At 40.2% G+C, this 19101-nt stretch overlaps 2 protein-coding genes across 8 annotated transcripts in view; both read right to left on the reverse strand.

The window, feature by feature from the left end:
- Window positions 1-19101, reverse strand: part of FNDC3B (fibronectin type III domain containing 3B) — a 356072-nt gene that overhangs the window by 320109 nt on the left and 16862 nt on the right. The window lies entirely within an intron of this gene.
- Window positions 1-19101, reverse strand: part of LOC133247237 (mpv17-like protein 2) — a 33847-nt gene continuing 14746 nt past the window's right edge. Inside the window, exon 1 of the mRNA XM_061415758.1 lies at window positions 1-19101. This exon is cut by the window's right edge and continues 14746 nt beyond it. Coding sequence (XP_061271742.1) covers window positions 10323-10985 — 663 coding nt within the window. The 5' untranslated portion in view covers window positions 10986-19101 and the 3' untranslated portion in view covers window positions 1-10322.

Consider the following 19101-nt stretch of genomic DNA (forward strand, 5'->3'; position numbering starts at 1 on the left):
AATAGTCAAAGGAATCAAGAACTTGATTAACCATGATAGTAAAATACTCAAAATCAAACTGGTAGGTAGGGGGCAGAACCAGGCCTAGAAGCCAGTCCCCAGAGCCCCCTAGTCTAACTGCCTTGTAGTGGATCACAGTGCCTCTGGCACAGGCTGCTGACCACGTGTCAAGATGTCACATACAGGCGTCTTGACACTGGTTGGAACAAATGAGATGACCACCTTGGTGGAGATAGATGAAAATCTTTGATGAGGGGCTTCCCTGATGGCTCAGTGGTAAAGAATTCGCCTGTCAGTGCAGGAGACAGGTTCAGTCCCTGGTCTGGGAAGATCCCACGTGCCTCGGAACAACTAAGCCCACGCACCACAACTACAGAGGCCCAAGCACCCTAGAGCCTGCGCTCCACAAGAGAAGCCACCATGATGAGAAGCCCATGCGCTGCTACTCAAGAAAGCCCACATGCAGCAACAGAGATCCAACACAGCCAAAAATAAAATATTTTTTTTAATCTTTGATGTAAAATTACAAATACTGTTCTTATCTTTTGATGGTCAGATCTATAAATTTTCAGGCTAATGAGATAATGCAGACTTCATCTACATATATGTCATTATTCAAAGAGCTCAGGACTTGAAACATGACCAAAAGCATTAAGGAAAAATTAAAACAAAGCCCTCTTCTTTTGAAGTTTTAGAAGACACAAAGACAAGAAAAAAATACCATTTTGACAAACAAAGTGTTCGATAACCCTTAACTAAAAGAAGAAATAACACCTTGAGAAGTTACAAAACTTAAAAAAATCTCTGAAATTGGAATGCCCCTTGCCATGTTTTCCCGAGACCTGTTCATACAATTCCCTACCAGTCCAGTCCCACACACAAACCCTCCACCTTCCTTTCATAAGAGAACAAAATGACTCCTTATAGCAAACCCCTCAGGAAACAACCCACTAACTTCCATAAAAAAACAGCAACAAACATTTAATGTCTATATTAGTTCATGTTTTTAAGTCACTGTCCAAGTTTTAGAGGCCTATCTGTCCCTGTATTTCTTTCAGGTCCCCCGGTGGCTCAGCGGTAAAGAATTCCCCTGCAATGCAGGAGACACAGGTTCGATCCTTAGGTCGGGAAGATCCCCTGGAGGAGGGCATGGCAACCCACTCCAGTATTCTCGCCTGCAGAATCCCAGGGACAGGGGAGCCTGGCGGACTACAGTCCATGGGGTCACAAAGTTAAACACGATCAAGCACGCACACATAGAATAACACAGTTTGGGGCAGTCTTTCCCTCTTTCTCTTCACTAACATGGTAAGAAAAAACCCATAGGTTTCCCCAAGATAAGCAGTGGGGAAGTAATGAAATTATCAGTTTCTCTAATGCTTTATTAAAATTAAGAAGTTAAAAAAAAAAGTTCAAATAGTGGTGACTGGATCATGATTCAGTACACGTACACAGAATCACAAAAACTTTCATACATGCAAAGCAAGAAACTTTTGTTTTTGGAAGAAAGTTGGCAGGACAGGGTGAACAGTTTAATACTGATGACAACATCAATTATGTCAGATCTCGATCTGCAATAAGCTAGCTGTAGGTCCCCAACTGGTAATCAATCATGTGACTGTGGCCACTAATGGATTTGAGTCCTGCCAAGTTTCACATGCCCCTAGTTACAAACCAGCTTCCTTTCCATGTGTCTTAAAACAGGCTTAAATTGCCCTATTTCCCCTCCCCCCATGCCCCCAGCCTTTGAAGCATGTCTCATGCTACAAAGCAGCAAAATTAAGATCCTGCGACGTCCTCCACCATGAAATCATCCTTTATAGCTGGGAGGCAGGATTTCATAGCCACAAGCAACAAATTTCATCAACTCTAAGACAAATTACTCAAATGAAGAAGCACAAAGGGCTGCTCTTAAAAATAATTAATATGATGTCTTTACATTAGGAAAGTTTAACTTTGTGCTACTTTTTCCTTTTTTAGAAAAGTTCAAGCCTCAATTGTCACCAAGTCCTTGGTACAGGCTGCTCTAGGAGTGAACTCAGACTGATCAGATGTACATGAGCACACATGTTTCTGAGTTATGGGATCCACAGGATTTGTAGGGAACTAGATTTGAATACTGGCCTGGTGGACTTTTGGAACTGCTGCTACTTCTTGCACAGCAAGAAGGCCACCTCAGTGTCGGTTACAAGAGTCACAGGCTACAGTGCAGCACCAGTACATCCTCAACCGTATAAAGGCATCTCTCAGGATAGACACCTACTTTCGATTAAGTGACCAGAAAAACAGAATCCGATATATGTCAGAATTGGAGATGACTGTATTTCAAATCATCTTCTGCAAGGTCCCAACCAAAGAAAGTTTTCATCCAGCGTCATCATTCTGTGATACAACCCCTGCTTGAAGATGTAATGTAACATCATCCTAAGTTCATGTCAGAAGGCCTGGCTTCCAGTTTGTATGGGTCATACAGTAAGGAAAGAGGCCAGGAGGGGAAAAGCATGAAAGGAAAGGAAATTTTACTTTTCTGACTAAAATAACAAGAGTTTCTCAGTGAAGAGGACACAAAACAGTCAGCAAACTTAGTTAAGCTATAGAAGCATTGACCCATCAAAAGGCCAACTCAGTTCTAAAGATTCAGTGAAAAAGGTTAACTCCAGAACATACTGTATAGTCATCTGCATGAGAAAAACTCATTTCAAGTGCCTTTAGGTAATGTTCACCTGCTCCTAAGTGTAAATGGAGAGTTTACTGGCAACAAGGCAGTTAGAGTAAACATGAGGCCTCACTCATCATAGCCACCTTTCATTCTACAATTAAACCATAATTCTCCTTTCAAGAAGCCAAATCATTCTCTAGTGATATGTGGTTTCCCATCCTGAAAGAAGTTTATGAAGTGGAGATGTCAAAGTTCACAGCAATTAAATGATTTGCCCAACTTCAGTTAGAAGCTGAAGCCAGGAACCCAGTGAGCTTCAATACTTTTTGCCTTCCAATTCCAATCCACGTTCACATCCAGTCCTGGTTCTCTACATCCTAACTTTGCTACATTTGAGAATTACAAATAAAAACTGAGCCGACAGGACCTGTTGAAAACACCCCATGGCCATGCAAATTCCCCATGTTTGATAGGAACTTCTCTCCATACAAACTTTTCTAAGCAGACTTCCAGATCCAGCGTGTGGCTGACTTTTAGCACCTGGCTACAGTACTTCAGGTCCTTCACTTAAATGCTAATGATAACAGTTAAACCCCATAAACAAAGAAAATGTCTGTTTTAGAACTGCTAAATGAGGGGACTGCAGACATGTTTAATTATGTCTGCCGGGTGGCTAAGGTCCAAAACCCACCACCATCTGGAGACTTAATCTTGCCTGCATTTCAGATCCCCACCGTTCCTGATGGAAACAACCACTCTGGCCCTTTTCATCAACATAAAGAAAAGATTAAAATAATTAGGTTTAAGTGCCTCATAAAGGCTTAGATGAAAGCACATTATAGGAGGTATGATTTATCAACTAAATCATAGTTTATGTGGTCTCATTTGAGATGAAACCTGGCTTCATTACCACTGAGTTTTCTTGCTTTATTTTCTTATATGGGAGCTCTGTCAACACAATTCTACTGGGGCAGGCTGGAGGAGAAAATGAGCTAAATGCTTGCTTCTTCAGGGCTGCTTTTGGTCCGCAAAGGCCATTTTACTATTTTATCATTATTCCTTGATGTTAAGCTTGACCAAGGAGCTGGACTCATTACAAAGCAAGAACTTCCCTCCAAGGCTAAAAAGCAAAAGGAATGTCAAAGCAATTTTTGCTACATAGCAATTAACAAGGGGATGCCTCCAGACATGGTAGGCTGATGTTATGTTGGTGATCAAACAGCATCTTGTCGTCAGGCATTAAGGTTTTAAACATTCAATTATCTCATTTGTAAAAATATTTTCACTCTCATTAAAATCATTACTATTTAATGATACAACCATTATGGTTGTACCCTAATGAGGTGGAGATACTGACAGTCATAAAATGTCAAGATGTTGTCATTACCCCAGAAAAATGCAAACTATAAATTCTCCCAGGTTTCTTGGACTCTTAAAACTGCAATGTCCCTTACAGAAGTTACCTGTGACTATTTAAGTTAATTCAACAAATGCGGTGAAAAGTTTTGTTCCTTAGTTACCTTAGCCACATCTCAAGTGTTCAGTGTAATTAATGGTTATCCTACTGGATAATGTAGACAGAATATTTCCATCATATCACAAAGTTCTATTGAACAGGACTTCTCTAAAATGTCATACTCTCATTGATGAAAAGGCAACAAATTTTCCATAGGAACTAGTTATTTATTTCGTTTTATAAGCCAAGTGGGGCACTGGAGCATAATTGTTCAGATCCTGCACTCTGGAGCCCAACTCCTGGATTCTAAGCCAGGCTCAACCACTTACTAGCTCTGGATGAGGACCAGTTACTTACCCTCTCCATGCCTCAGTTTCCTATCTATAAAACAAGGATAATTACAACACCTATCCTCATAGGAGTGTGGTAAGGATTAAATGAGTTAGTTAAGTGCTCAGAACGGCAAGCACTAAGCAAATATTTGCTCTTATTAAGCCCTAAGTATGCTTCAAGGCCTTAAAAATGCTCATAGCCTTTTCCTCGTCGCCTTTTCTAGTTAAGGAGTATTATTTTGTTCCTTTTAGTACATGTGACAGCCTGTAAAGCCAGTCTCCATGCTAAAAGATAAAATTCACTGACCACCTTTCATAAAGTCGGATCTTCACCTTGAAAGGTTAATTTTATTACTTATCTTAAATTTAATCAGTTAACTGACTGTATGTATGTATAAATCAGGTTAGTCTTTTCAAATAAGGTTAAATCCACAGCATTATGGTATGTAAATATACACACTTAAAGATAACTGAGCCCATAAATTCATTCACTTGAACTATAAAACCTTCAGAATTCTCTTTGTCAACCATCTCCAACTAGCAAATATGTTCCTTGAATAGAAACCTGCTATCAAAGTTATATTCAACTTATAGAAAATTCCAAATCAGTAGTCTAAATTAATGAATGCATAAGCTTATAATACACTAAAATTCAGTCTGTTTGAAACAGCTGGGAAACATAAACATTGAAAAGATATAAAACTGAAGAGCATTATGATTCTGCACTAAAGTTTGAAAGCTTCTGAAACACAGTAATTTTTTTAATAAAAAAATTCAGTCTGAAAAATAAGCTCATTTTTAACACTAATGAACACTCCTTGTTTATTACTATGAATAACTTTTTGCCTGTTTCAGAAAAAAAAAAAAGTTTGTCAGAGAAAATATAAGCAACTTGAAAAGCACTGGTAAGTTAGAAATTTTATAATATCAACCAATTTATATAGCAAAAATTCCAATATTTTATTTGGTGAACTTTAAATTAGAAAAAAAATATTCTTCCAAAAGAACTTACCTAAAGAAAAACACACATACACACACACACACACACACAAATATTTAGAGATTAAATGATAAGAGGTCTGGGGTTTGCTTCAAATCGTACATCAGAGAGTGAAAAATGCATAAAGACCAAGTCAGTCTGACCATGAGTTGACAGATGTTGAAGGTGGGTGACAAGAACACAGAAGCCCACTACTATTCTCTACTTTTGTAGTACGTGTTGAAATTTTTCATAAAAAAAGTAAAGTCACTCAGTCGTGTCCGACTCTTTGCGACCCCATGGACTGTAGCCTACCAGGCTCCCTTCATGAGATTTTCCAGGCAAGAGTACTGAAGTGGGTTACCATTTCCTTCTCCAATATTTTTCATAATTACCATGTTTAAAAAACAAACTCACCTAAATATAAGGGGGTTTTGACTTAAAGTGAAAGGTAAAGGTTAAAGGTCATAAATGTGCACCAGTTTCTTAGTCCACCACCAGAGTGCTACAATTCTGCTTTTCCCCTACCCTCGTCAGCCACTACAGGGTGTAGAATTTATGATTATCTCACAAACTGTATGCCCAGAGGAGTGCTAATTTTTTCATGTGACTTGTTCTTGGATTTTGTTTGTCTCTTTCTTCACCAATTCCACAAAAAGAAAACCAGAAGGTAAATTAGCTAACACACTCCAGAAATAGCCAAGAGTCTTATTTTAATGCCATAATTCTTGACTCCAAGATGTGCCTTTTTTTTTAAAGGCTATCAAGAGGCTGCATTCTGTTGCTGTATCCCAGTTTAATAATAAAACATCTAAAATTACACAATTATGGTACCTTGAGTGATTTCTAATTTTATTCTCCATTTTTATAAAAATGAATGTCAAAATATTCTAATAATAAGAGTCTGGGAAAATGTGAGCACAATGAAAATATTTTAATGTTCATAGTTTTAATAAGTGAAGATGTGCACCTACAGATTTTCAGTTAGAGGTGTGCCAATTTTGAGACAATAAAATGCAATGAGGGAAAAAGGGAGAGGGAATCAAGAAATCGGAATTATTGCCTGATTTTCCCTTCATTTGCTGAGGCGCCCTTAGGAAAGGGGCACACTTTCAGATTAGGTTTTCTTATCTCTAAACTGAGACAATCCTCACTGGGTTCACATCATAGGGTCCTGTGTAAATGACTCCAAAATACGTAGAAAACTGCTTTTTAAATAAAGTGCTATTTAAATAAAAGTCAAGCACTCATAAACTACTTAAGTAGCCCCTCTAAAAATGGCTTCAGGCTATTCCCCTTAGAATTCGAAAGGAAAAAACAGCCAATAAATGAAGAGGACTAAAGGGAACTGTCAGTCGGATTCCACAATGTCCTTCTGGTAAAGGTGAAACCTGAGCCACCTGGCCAGAGTATCCAGGCACTGCTAGGTGAGGCTACCAAGGTGCTGTGAACGGGAGCTGAAGATCAGAAACTGAGGTGGGCCAATCCAATCAAAGGCACATAATGATGACTTATTACAAGTCATTAATTCCCTGAAGGTATCAACCTTTGCTTAATAGTGATAAATCCTGTATCTGCTTGCTCTAGCCACATAAAAGCCAGCAAACATCTCTGAAAAACATTTTGCTTAGTAACATAAAATGAATAAATAAATACAAAGGAAATTTCAATTCTCATTAAGATACACAAACCTGTCAACTTCAAGTGGAAGGAGCAGCCAACAGCAAGGCCAGCGTTACCCTCCCACCAACAGCAAATCGTAATAGGCAGGTACCAAGTCAGGGAGGCCAACAGTGAGGTTTCTCAGCAAAAGCACAAGAGGTTGACCCAAGTAAATATAAGAGGAATAAAGTAATATGTAACACGGAGAAGACTGACAGAGGAATATGCCTTTTCAGGGAGAAGATATTATACCCTCTCCTATCCCACATACTGCCTGGGTCCCGATCTTGATGCCACAACTTACTAGACTTTTAACTCCAAGCAAGTAGCTTGCTCTCTCAGTGCCTCAGTTTCTTCATCCACAAAATAAAGATAATATCCTCATGAAGCTGTGAGGATTAAATGAAGAAATGCACATAAAGCACTTAAAAGAGCTCACATGGTAAGCATTCAATATTATTATTATTGCTAAACATTTTTACTCTTGCTATAAATGAGTACTCCTCAAAACACACTGTCGCCCAGATACTTGATCAATGGTTTGAAAGGAAAGAACCCATTCTAATTCACATAAAGTGTTTGAGGAAACAGAACTGATGAGTACTATGGGAGCTGTGCTCAGGCCAGTCAATCACTGACTTATTTTCTTCTTCCGTGGGCTTCCTTCCTCAGGGGCATAGCATCAGCCCTGAGCCTGGAGATATAAAAGGGGAACCTACTATCCGTCCAGAGGAGCCCAAAGCCTGAGTCCAGCAGGGAGGAGACAGGTGGCTAATGACAAAGCACAAGAACCTGAAAAGAGCAACGGGGGCTGTGGAATAGGTTCCAATAAGACAGGTCTGAGTATGAAGAACGGTAGAGCTAAAATCTACACAGCCGCCATATACCTGAGAGGAGGCGCCCCGGGCAATGGGAACACAGGTAGGCGAGGACACTGAGCAGCGTGACTTCTGGTGTTCCTGGAGCACGTGGGCACAAGAGCAGTGGGAGAAGATGCCCTGTACGTTCTCTGCTCTCCGGAGCCTTTGGGTTAGAATACCACACTGCACAACCTGAAACAGTGGCAACACCACACCCTCTGTGTGAAGATCTTTCAACAAATATTCTATAGTTAATTCTCAGAGGAAGGCTCTTCCAAACGAATGGCAAAGAGAAACCTGAAATATATTCAGTAAGTCATGAGGATAAGTAGTAGGGAAAATTACTGATAACCCAGATCTGAAAGTCAGTTCTGTAGTACTAACTCCTGGACCTTAAGGCCCTAAGAAGATACAAACTTCTACAGACTCTTTCTAGGTCTCTTAAGTAATTTTTTTTCAAGGATGATGACATTTCACTCCCCTGATACAGACACAATGACCGCACCAAAAATCCACTAAAGACTCTTTCATATAAGAGACTCTTGATGTAATTGTAGCTTTATGACTCATGGTAATTGGGTTTTTTTTTTAACGTAGAAAACACTAAAAAATGTATCTTTCTTTTATGATCTTTTATAAAATAATAGATAATGTTTCTTTCATAATTGTAATAAAGCAACAACAAGAAAGCCTACTCTGTTGCCTTTGTGCAAGTGTAAAAGCCTCAGAGATCAGATTTAAATTAGACTGGACTAACCCCACCTCCACTCCACTTTGATCCTTTTTCATCACAAAGGCAGCAAGACTTCAAAAAGCACATCAACCAGAACGAGATGTTCTGCAGTTTAGGACGCAATCCCAAAAGAACTCGTGAAGTAATTATAGTACCATATAATATGTATAGAAAAATAATATTGTCTGAACACTATCTGAACAGTGGAGATTTTAAAGGAAGACAAAATAATGAAGCAGAATAACAGCCTAGAGGAGGATTCTGGAAGCTCCTGGAAGACTGCTGGGGAAAGAAACTGCTGATTAAGTCTTAGGTCTACACAGGGAAGTACCTATTTGTGAAGAACACACGTTCTTTACATTTTTCAATAAAAGTGCTTCAAAACAGCCATCTATCATCAAGCACCTAGACAATCAACTAAGAGTACAAGAGTCAAAATTATAGGGTTTTCAATTTATATACCAACATCTCAAAATAGATAAAAATTCCTTTCTGGGGTATGCAACTTAATGTCACTTCCCCATGTGCTGGATTTTCTTCGAAGACATAAAAATTTTGTTAATGTTCTTCAAACTCACCAAGTTACTCAATAACCACAAGGGTAACCGAAAGCAGTGTGGGAGAGCAGCAGCCTGTAGGTTTAGGTCTTAATCTAAGCCTTGTGACCAAGCTTTACTAAAAGGCTCAGCTTGAACAAGGCCCAAGTTTCCCATAGGAAAATGAGCTTTATTTCCTGAAGCCTGCAGTCACCTCTAACCTGAAGGGGCAGGAGACTTGTAATAAATTTCTCCAAAATTGTATGTGAGCAGGTAGCCAGAGTTACCTGGTTATTCCTTGAGCCTATTATTATCGCTCTGAATCTGTTTTCTCATCTAGAAAATAGGAATCACATCATTCCCCTTCCAAGGTTGAGATGAAGGCACATAAGGTCATGGGTAGAAATTAAGTGTTAGTGTCCAGAAAAGCAAAGTCTGGGAACTGCTATTAACACCATAACCTTCCCCCTGCTCATCTCCCCAAGCCCCACCTCCCACCCACACTGGACATCTACACTTCACCATTGCCCAACTGACCACAGAATCATGGGGAAACATGAGAAAAGATGCAGTAATGCCCAGCTCCCATCAGAGATGGGCCAATTGACTGAGGAAGGCCACTAAACAGCAGTTGTGGGCTAACAGCCAGTTTATCAGAGGAGCACATGCAATCCAAATGAAGCTTCTGACCCCCATTTCTTTTTTTTTTTTTCAATTACAAAGAGAATTTAATGGTACTTCCATACTCCATGACTAGAGGATAAGACTGGAGGCTCCAAATTCTGGGGCCCGGATCCAAGCGGATGGGCGATATCCCCCACCTTGGTCCCAGCGCCCAGCCTACAGCAGTGTTGAGGGCTTGGTGCTAGCTGGCTGGCTGAGACCCCAGAGCTGAGGATGGTCCATCACGAGTCACTTGAAGCTGTCCCAGAAAGGCTGAGGTACAACTGTCCATCTTCATGGTTGTATTCCAGAGGCAGAAACTGAGGCCTGGCAGTGGGCTTGGCAGGGGCAGCCCAAGCAGATGCCCAGAAGTCAGGGTGCGGCTAGGACTTGGCCTAGGAGTCGGTTCCCCTTTCTGCCCAGGTGGCTGGTCAGCGGCAGCTCAGGCAGTCTTGCCTTGCTGTCTGGCATCTGGGGGCTCAGTCTGTATGATGCCCAGGGCCACACAGCCTGGGGGTGTCAGAGGGCCTGGGATCCGGTATTTCAGGTAGGAGAGGTAGGTGTCCCACCCTAGCGTCAGGCCGTTGATGTAGGTGATTCGGAACTGGGGGGGCACGAAGAGGAAATTCACCAGTTGCGCAGCAGGCCACACACACCAGTCAGCCTTGTAGAATTCCCAGAACTTGTCCCGCAGCTCCTGACAGCTCTTGTCCAGGGTCTGGCCCTCCAGGCAGCCAAGGCCCAAGAAGTACCAGACGCCAAGCATAGGAGAGGCCACCAGTTGGTCAATGAGGACCTTCTTGAGGACGTTTGGGAGGCCAGGGAAGCCAGATGCAGGGAACAGGCGGTCCAGCCAGAGATACCAATAGTGCAGGAAGGGGCCCATGCTGCAGCCGACTGCAAACATGCTCACTGAGCGCCGCGGGTCGAACTTCTGGCCGGGCCGGGCGCGAATCTCCCAGATCTGGCGCGCCCCATCCCCAGCCGCCATGAGAATGCCGCATCCCAGGGTGTTGGTGACGAGCAACGCACGGCCTTGGAACAGGGGCTGACCCGCAGCCCAAAGGCCGCGCAGCCAGCGCCAGCCACCGGGCGGCATCGTCATTTCAAATTTTGACCCCCATTTTGACCCCCATTTCAAAATCAGTTAGAATGGTCTTGGTATATCCAATTCTTCATGCGGCCTTTGTAAATACTAAGTACCAGAGGTACAGAGGTTAACAAAGCAACTCTACGGATCACATGCCATACCTCTACATCCCCATCAAGAACAAAGGTTTTCCAAGTATTAGACTCCATAAGTCCAAAGCAGTATTTTCCTCCTCTTACTCCCTCAGGTTAAAAAAGAAATGGAAAGACTGTGCAGAGGGATCAAGGGGGAAGTCCCTGTTCTAATATAAACATGGCAAGCACAACTCTATCACTGCAATATACTCTTTGACTTCAGCACAAAACTCTTTTCTGACCATCTGGAGCAGCTCTAGGCAGGAGGCCAAAACTTTGTAATTCCTTTTCAAAGTAAATGACAGATCAGTAACTGCCACGTTGCTAATGCATAGCCAAAAGGGAGCACCTCTACTCCTACTCAATGCTCCCTGGAGTTTTACGCATGTAGTAAAAACAAAGTGCTTCCAAATAAATCTGCCCACTTATCAATATTCCAAACTGAACAGCGATCATGTCACTTCTGAACAAGGTGGCAGTTTCTCGGATGTGATCCTATCACCCTATCTCACAGGCAGGAAGCAGGACCTTCCGCAAATTTCACTAAAAAGAGGCTTTTCTGATCTAGAGTGAAATTTATATGTGTTCATTTACATTTCAGTTTGCCAAGAATGAGACATGGAAGTCCACCAGAAATTTTAGGAGTCTGTCCCTACAGTGCCTGAGATGTCTGGTAAGTTTGCAATAAATTTGAAGTCACATAACACAGAGGGCAACAGGGGCCATGAATGGTGATCTTGGTGGAGAATTTTTAAAATCCCATTGAACAGCAGGATCACTTTCTTTGTTTATCCAATAAAGCAAATGGAGAGCCTACTTACGTGCCAGGTACATACAGTGACAATGAATGAAAATCAAAGTTCCCATTATCTCTGCCACAAATATGAATCTGAAAAGTTCCAACTTCACGCAATATATCACTGATAATAAAAGCCACTTGAAAGCTCACAGGTTTAAATTTAGTGAGCTTTCTCTGGAGCACAAGAAGAAAGATGTCAACCAGCAATGGCTACAGATTCCCTACAAATACTTAATTTTTTAATTTATTAAATTTTCATTTAATAAAAATCTTTTTCCAGATTTCAAAACATGAAAGTTATCTCTGAAGTCACAATTTCTACTGAAGAACTATCTTCTCTTTTTAAGTAAAACATTTTAAAACTGAACAATCTGAAATTTTATCTGGTAGCAGACTTTCTTACAAAGATAAAAGGAATTTTACAGATGAGCAAATAGTAGCTAAGCTCTGATTACAAAATTAAACTGCAGACAGAGTACAAATAAAAAAGCCTAAAAAGGGGAATGATGGTTCTCCCCTTCTGATGAACTCTTCCTTGAGGATGAATTCACAGATTGAGAAAAGAGAGCTAGAGAAGTCATTAGAGGTCATCCCATTCTGATTTTACCCAGTTCACCTTTTAGAGAAGCTGTTTTGTTTGCCTTCAAAGCCTCATGTAATCATTACTAAATTAATGGTATCTGAGTGTCTGGAGCCAATTCCAAATGCAATGCTTGTGTCCTACCCGGAGCTTAGGGAAGAGATGGGAGATCTTATCAGGTACCTTCCCAGGGAATTCACACCCTGGTAAAAACAGGATAGCAGAAACCCCAGATTCCTCAGCACAGGAATGTGTAAGGATTCTTTGTCCTTAGCCTTTTGGAATAGAAGAGAAAGAGAAGTGAATGCTGACAGAACTACCTTTCCTAAAGGGTTTAAGAAGCTCAAGTACAAATTCCAAGGCAGGTTTCACCATCAAAGGAAACTGCTGAGAGGAAAGAAGTAGAAGAGGAATCAACTGAAAGATTCTGAACCAGAAGAAAAGGTACAAGCAAAAGCAGGACTTTTCGAAGACGGCGGTGAGTCGGTAAATGGCAAAACAAACAGACCATAAGGAAAGATTACATTTTAAAGAACTGCGGAACATGTGAAGAAAAAAATGGGGAAAATCTACAAAAATTAAGGCTTGCTTCCAAAGTTCTTAAAAAAAAAAAGTATTTATCAAGGAAGAAAGCAAAAGACACAAGCAAACAGGGAATGGCAATGGGCCATTCAAAAGAGAAATCTTAAGGAGTTACGAGAGTAAACGTGACTTTGCAGCAGCAGCTCATACAGCAAAAAGAGCACTTCTTTAAAGGAATCAGACAGCTCACGTTTTAAAGAGAGAAACTATGCCCAAATTCACTTAATTCATTTTCTTTTCAATGTGACCTCTATTAGTTATTTCCTTACTTAAGATCGTATTTTCTCTCAGTGATATATGGACTACAGGAAATAACAGAAGTCAAAATAAGAGGAGGATAAATGAATGAATAGGTAGGCAAAGTCTGAAAAGTACTTAGAAGTACTATACAAAAAAAGGGGGGGAGCTCTGCTCAAACTGCAAATTATCAATCAGAATGCTTAAAGAAATATCAAACATGAACCTCCCTGGAGGTCCAGTGGTTAGGACTTTGGCTTCTAGTGCAGGAGATGAGAGTTCCACCCCTGGTGGGAAAGCAAAGATCCCACAGGACTCACAGTCAAAAAACCAAAGCATAAAACAGAAGCAGAATTGTAACACATTCAATAAAGACTTTAAAAAATGGTCCATATTAAAAAAAAAAAAAAAATCATCAAATGGTGATAAAGAGAAAAGTTCTACTTTCAGGAAGAAGAAAAGCAGGAGATAACTGGGGTTCTGAGAGACAGGTACCAGGCAGGAGTAAGGGAGTGAGGAGAAGAAACAACCTGCCAACCCCAGAAAAGAAAAACAACAAATTTCCAAACAGCCTGCAAGGGAGGATATGGAAGAGAGAGAAAAGAAAGGCTGACTCTTCCTGGTAAAGCCAACAGGGAACCAGCTTCAGGACACCTCCTTTTTAGCAGGCATAAGAAACTGTTAAGGAAGGAAAACTGCACAGACTTAATCTCACAATCAGCCTGATGACCTCATGCATCCACTTTCCTCAATATCCCTAAACAGGCAGCCATTCTGATAGCAAAAATCATAATTTATTTTACCTAAGTATACCCCAGTAACCTGGCTTATGTATCATCTGTAAGCTTCCGGATCCAAATAGTTAATTCTGCAGAAAAAGATCAGAGACTTCTTTGGTTCCTTGCTCCAACTTAGTTAAGATTGTGTAACTTGTACAAACATAACCATTTCCTGCCCACTGAACAAAGCAATTAATGGACTGGGCACAGTTTCTGAGATGATTTAAGGGAAGAAATCAGCCAGGCCATGTCTCACTGCAATTCATTTTAAGAAAACAAGACACAGGAAAATATAGATTATCATTATTTTGATGAAATAGCAGTCATTCTTTATATAACTTTCCTCCCACAAACTGACTATAAATGACACTCTGGGAAAGGAATTTGCTTCAAAGTGGCTCTAAGATAATATTTCTACCATCTTATACCTTCAATTCATCATTAGAAAGCATGTGTAGACTGGCATTTTGGAAGGAAAAATAAAAACTGATAAAGTTTATGAGTTTAGAAACATCTAGCATTAATGTAACACGGACTCTACAGAAGAAGAAGTATCAAAGAAAAAAGGAAGAGAAAGAGGAAGAAAAGCAGTCTTGGCTCCCAATGACTTCCCAGGGCTGGGTCCAAGACCTCACGAGGTCCAAGCACACTGCCCTCGTTTCCAGTGACTCCAACCTTTTTCGGGGCGGGGCGGTGCGGGGGCGGCAGTGGGTTTGAGCTAGTTTGAGTGTTTCTGTTACTTGCAAAACAAATAGTTCTTCACTATCACTGGACATTCAAAATTTTTCAATCTTCACTTATTTTCAGGTATCAGTTATTTTAAATTGAAAATTCCATATTTCTTCCAAGAATTGGAACAGAGTTTTCAAACTGAAATCAAACAAATTTTCTCCTGGTTCAAACACATGTTATATCAGTGTCAAAACAACATTGTTTTGCTCAGTAATTAAGCCATTTATTCAATAACTTACTAAGCACTTGTTGTCTGCCACTGCACAGAGAGAAAAGGAAAGACATGGTACCTGTCGTCATGGAATTTCTGTAACAGTGGACATCTAAGGGGAATCGGCAGCCTCCTTGCTCCACATATCGCTACACTGGCCTCAGTCAAACACACACACACTAGTTCTAACTGAACTGAAGGCTCTCTAAGTTTCAGGTACTGGTTCATGCAGCTCATCAGTTCCTACAACCTTCTACTGCTAAGGGAGAAATGAAAAGTGTGGGGTGGGCCACAAGAATTTTCTCTCACCAATGTGGGCAGTCAGCCTCATCACCAGGGAGGAAAGCCTGAGTGTGGATTTAACTCATCAGTTCAGTTCAGTCGTTCAGTCACGTCCAACTTTTTACGACCCCATGGACTGCAGTACTCCAGGCTTCCCTGTCCATCACCAACTCCCAGAGCTTGCTCAAACTCATGTCCATCGAGTCCATGATGCCATCCAACCGTCTCATCCTCTGTCGTCCCCCTCTGGTACTCTTCCTGACCTTCACCACTACCAATTCTTCTCTGAAGGCACCTACAAGTGTGAAAACAGCACTACCACCTCCTACCCCGGGACAAGGGCTCACCAACATCCACAAGAAGAATCATTTCAACTGAAATGTATCCTCTTCCATCGCTTATACTTATTCAGAGGTTTACAAGATTGAGTCATGAGAATCCTGAGAGAACATCAGAGAACTCAGTGTCAACTGGTTCTCTATGACAGTTCACTATGTGAGTTCCCTCTTCATGATGGAACAACAGTCTGCAAAAAAAACAAGTATTTAGTAAACACCAGTTTGAGGCCCAGGCCCTTTCACAGCTAACAGGAGCTGACTACCTGGTTAAATCTTCACATTCTTGCTATTCCAAGTATGTATTCCTTAAAGTTGAAGGCTGGAAAATTTAGGTCAAAAGATGCCTAACTGGTTTGAAACATTTCAAAACAAAGGCTCTCAGTAACTAAACCACTCAAACGAACAACCCTAGGAATAAATGATACACACCCTCTATTCCTCTAAAGGTTTTAATTCACTGGACATGGATAAACATCCTTATACGCAATCATCCGGTCAGCATCCTGGAAAAAATATCGTTAAGCTACAGGTTAAGTAAGTTTATACAGGCTATCAGGTATAGTGTTTTCAATGATTACTTTTCCATGGCAAAAGATGAATTACATTACTGACTTAGAAAAATAAATAATAACGCCTAACTTGTATCTCTGCCCTGATTTCTTGCCAAACTTAAATACACCAGATATACTTCAAATAGTTTAACCAGTCTATAACAGATCCCAGCCAGCCAGTTAACAATCCATACAAACATTTCAAACTTAAATTCCCAATCAAATAAATTTTTAGATCAAGACATCTGACTCCCAGTATCACATAAAATTTTCCAAAGCCCTTTAAATTGTTTTTATGTGTAAGTTTCAAATTCCCCACACCATGGGGTGCAATTCCTGTCATGAGTCTCAAGGAAGACTAATCTCAGAAGTGTCAAAAAAAAAAAAAAAAAACCCACCGGGACCCTTACAACAGAAAAGGCTACTAGAAAGTACCATTTCTTTTAAAAATGAAATATAAATTTGGATTTTAAAAAGTCCCCCCAAATATGTACCACACAATGTGCTCGCGCCAAAATATCAAAACACACATATATCATGATTAGCTACAAAAACTGAGGATCCCATGCTTTACTTCTTCTTATACTGATGGTGACAAACAAATGAGGAAAATAAACGTTATGAAAAATGTTCACAATGACGACCTGAAGCAAAACGTCAGAGGCAAAATGCTCACCACTAGAGGCAAACTGCTAAAAGTCTAAGAATTAAGACAAAAGGACGATATTCATAAAAGCTCCCTTGACTCACTGGTCTTTTGCTATGCTGATATTAGAAACAAACTCCTTTCGAAATTAGCATTTCAGGAAACAAAGAAAAAACTCTTAAGTGTACAGTCAGTGCAAAGCAAACACAATGACCTGAAGTAACCCAAGAAGACCGGTTCCATACGAATTACAGATCCATTAAAACAGAAGGGTTTCTTTTACCTTCTCTGGACACAAAGACTGAAATGCTTGCTCTTCTAGTACTGGCTACTCCTGTGATTTTAAACAAGTCCCTTCAACTTAAGGGACTCTTCATTATGTATTTCCTGGGAAAACCTGACATTGTCTTAGAAAAATGAATTATATACCAACTGAGAATCTGGAACAGAGCATCCCAATAAATCAAATATCAAAATGGTAATAAAGATATTCTGATTCATTAAAAAATGTAAAGATATAGGAGGAATATCATCAACCTGCTTTAAAAAAAAAAAAAAACACACTTTTTAAAAGATTTCATTTTTAAGCAAAGGACATGAATCAGTGAAAACCAAGAAAGCCAATGCAACCAAGATTAGTCAATGCAACCCTGAAAGGCAAGGAGAGGCTCACTTTCTCTGTAACATTACCTAATACCAATTTTTTTCTTCCTGCTGTTGATACTAACAGAGTAACTGATTGCCCTAATGAATATACAAATTTCTCCAAAATGAATGTTGGTTTTGAAAAGCAAATCAATCTTAAAAACAACTAACCCAGCAAGTTTCCAGCAGCCAGTGGGATATGTGAGAACTGTGCAGTCTGCAAAAATGTGGTAAAAAATCCAGAACTGAGCCAGTTCTGACAATATTCAGAAAGATTTTCTACACACATAACCTGTATACAAGTCCATTCATGATTTCAATGTACATACATTCCTATAATTGAGATTAAAAACATCAAGTTCTTTTTTTAATAACACTCTTCTTATTCCAGTCCCCCAATCAACCTCTATGCAGCACTGCATGATTTTTTTTTTCCTCCTCCTAGCTAGTTAGAAAATTAAATTTTCTTCATTTCCAGCCAGGGGCCACTCAAACAAATCTAATGGGTGTAGACAGCATTTCCTGCTTACTGCAAGAAAATAATAGGATTGCCATTATTAACATGGCCTGGGGCATACACTGAGGTGGGGCACCGAAGGAACTGACCTTTCATTTTCATCAGTTAGCCTGCAATGACTGCCAGATTTTTGTTTTTGTTTTGTTTTTTTAAAGTGGTGAAGGTTGTTTTTTTCCCCCAACATTAATGTCTAACACTGGCTCATTCACTCCCATGGAGCAACACAGACTCCAGTCCCTATTATCCTTCCCATTCAACTGTGTTTATGTCTAAGACAACCTGCCAGTACACAACTAGCTAAAATTCAGGTTTTTCTTCTTTTATGTTTTTGGAGCTAAGCTTCCAATTTATAAGAAGTTAGTGAGGCCTAGGCACTGCCAAAGCAGAGAAAACCATTCTAGTCATTGACACCTCTGCCAAATATTCTATGTTATTTTAAAGAAATGAGCATTGAAGCGGTGAGCCACAAAGATGGCTAAGATTTAAAATATGTCAAGGTCTTACTTAGCCTGCACCGTGCTGTTCCCCTGCAGTGGCATCTCTATGCCATTGTGTAAAGATGAAGAACATCATCCGAGGTGAAGACCCAGAGATGAAAGGCAGGTCCTGGAGCCCCATGGTTTTGCCCACTAAAGTCAAGGCCCAATCTTCTCTCTTAAAAAGTTAGAGCAACATCCACAAAAAAGGGAGAGGGAAAGGGAGCAAGTCACTCTCCTTTATTACAACTTTCCTTAGATCCCAGACTTTGGAGAGGAAGCAAAACTGCTGTATATCTACTTAAAAAGAGACCACCTTTCTTGGAGATGGCAGGGAAAAAGAAAAATATTGGTAGAAATAGCACTTTTTAAAGTACTTTTCTTGGCATTGTGACACGCTCCCTCCAACCCCCCAAAGTGATTCTCACGTATGTTATTTCATTCTATGCCCACATTCCTTTATAAGCTAAACAGCTCAAGCATGATTTTGGAGATGAACTACAAAGATGTCACTTGAACAAGAACACTCAAGGAGTCAGGGGTAAGTCTAAGACAAAAGTGATGGCTTGTATTCATATATATTTTTAAAGTAACAGAGAAATGATTTTAAATAACTATCATC

This window comes from Bos javanicus, chromosome 1 (assembly GCF_032452875.1).
Source record: "Bos javanicus breed banteng chromosome 1, ARS-OSU_banteng_1.0, whole genome shotgun sequence".
Lineage (NCBI taxonomy): Eukaryota > Metazoa > Chordata > Mammalia > Artiodactyla > Bovidae > Bos > Bos javanicus.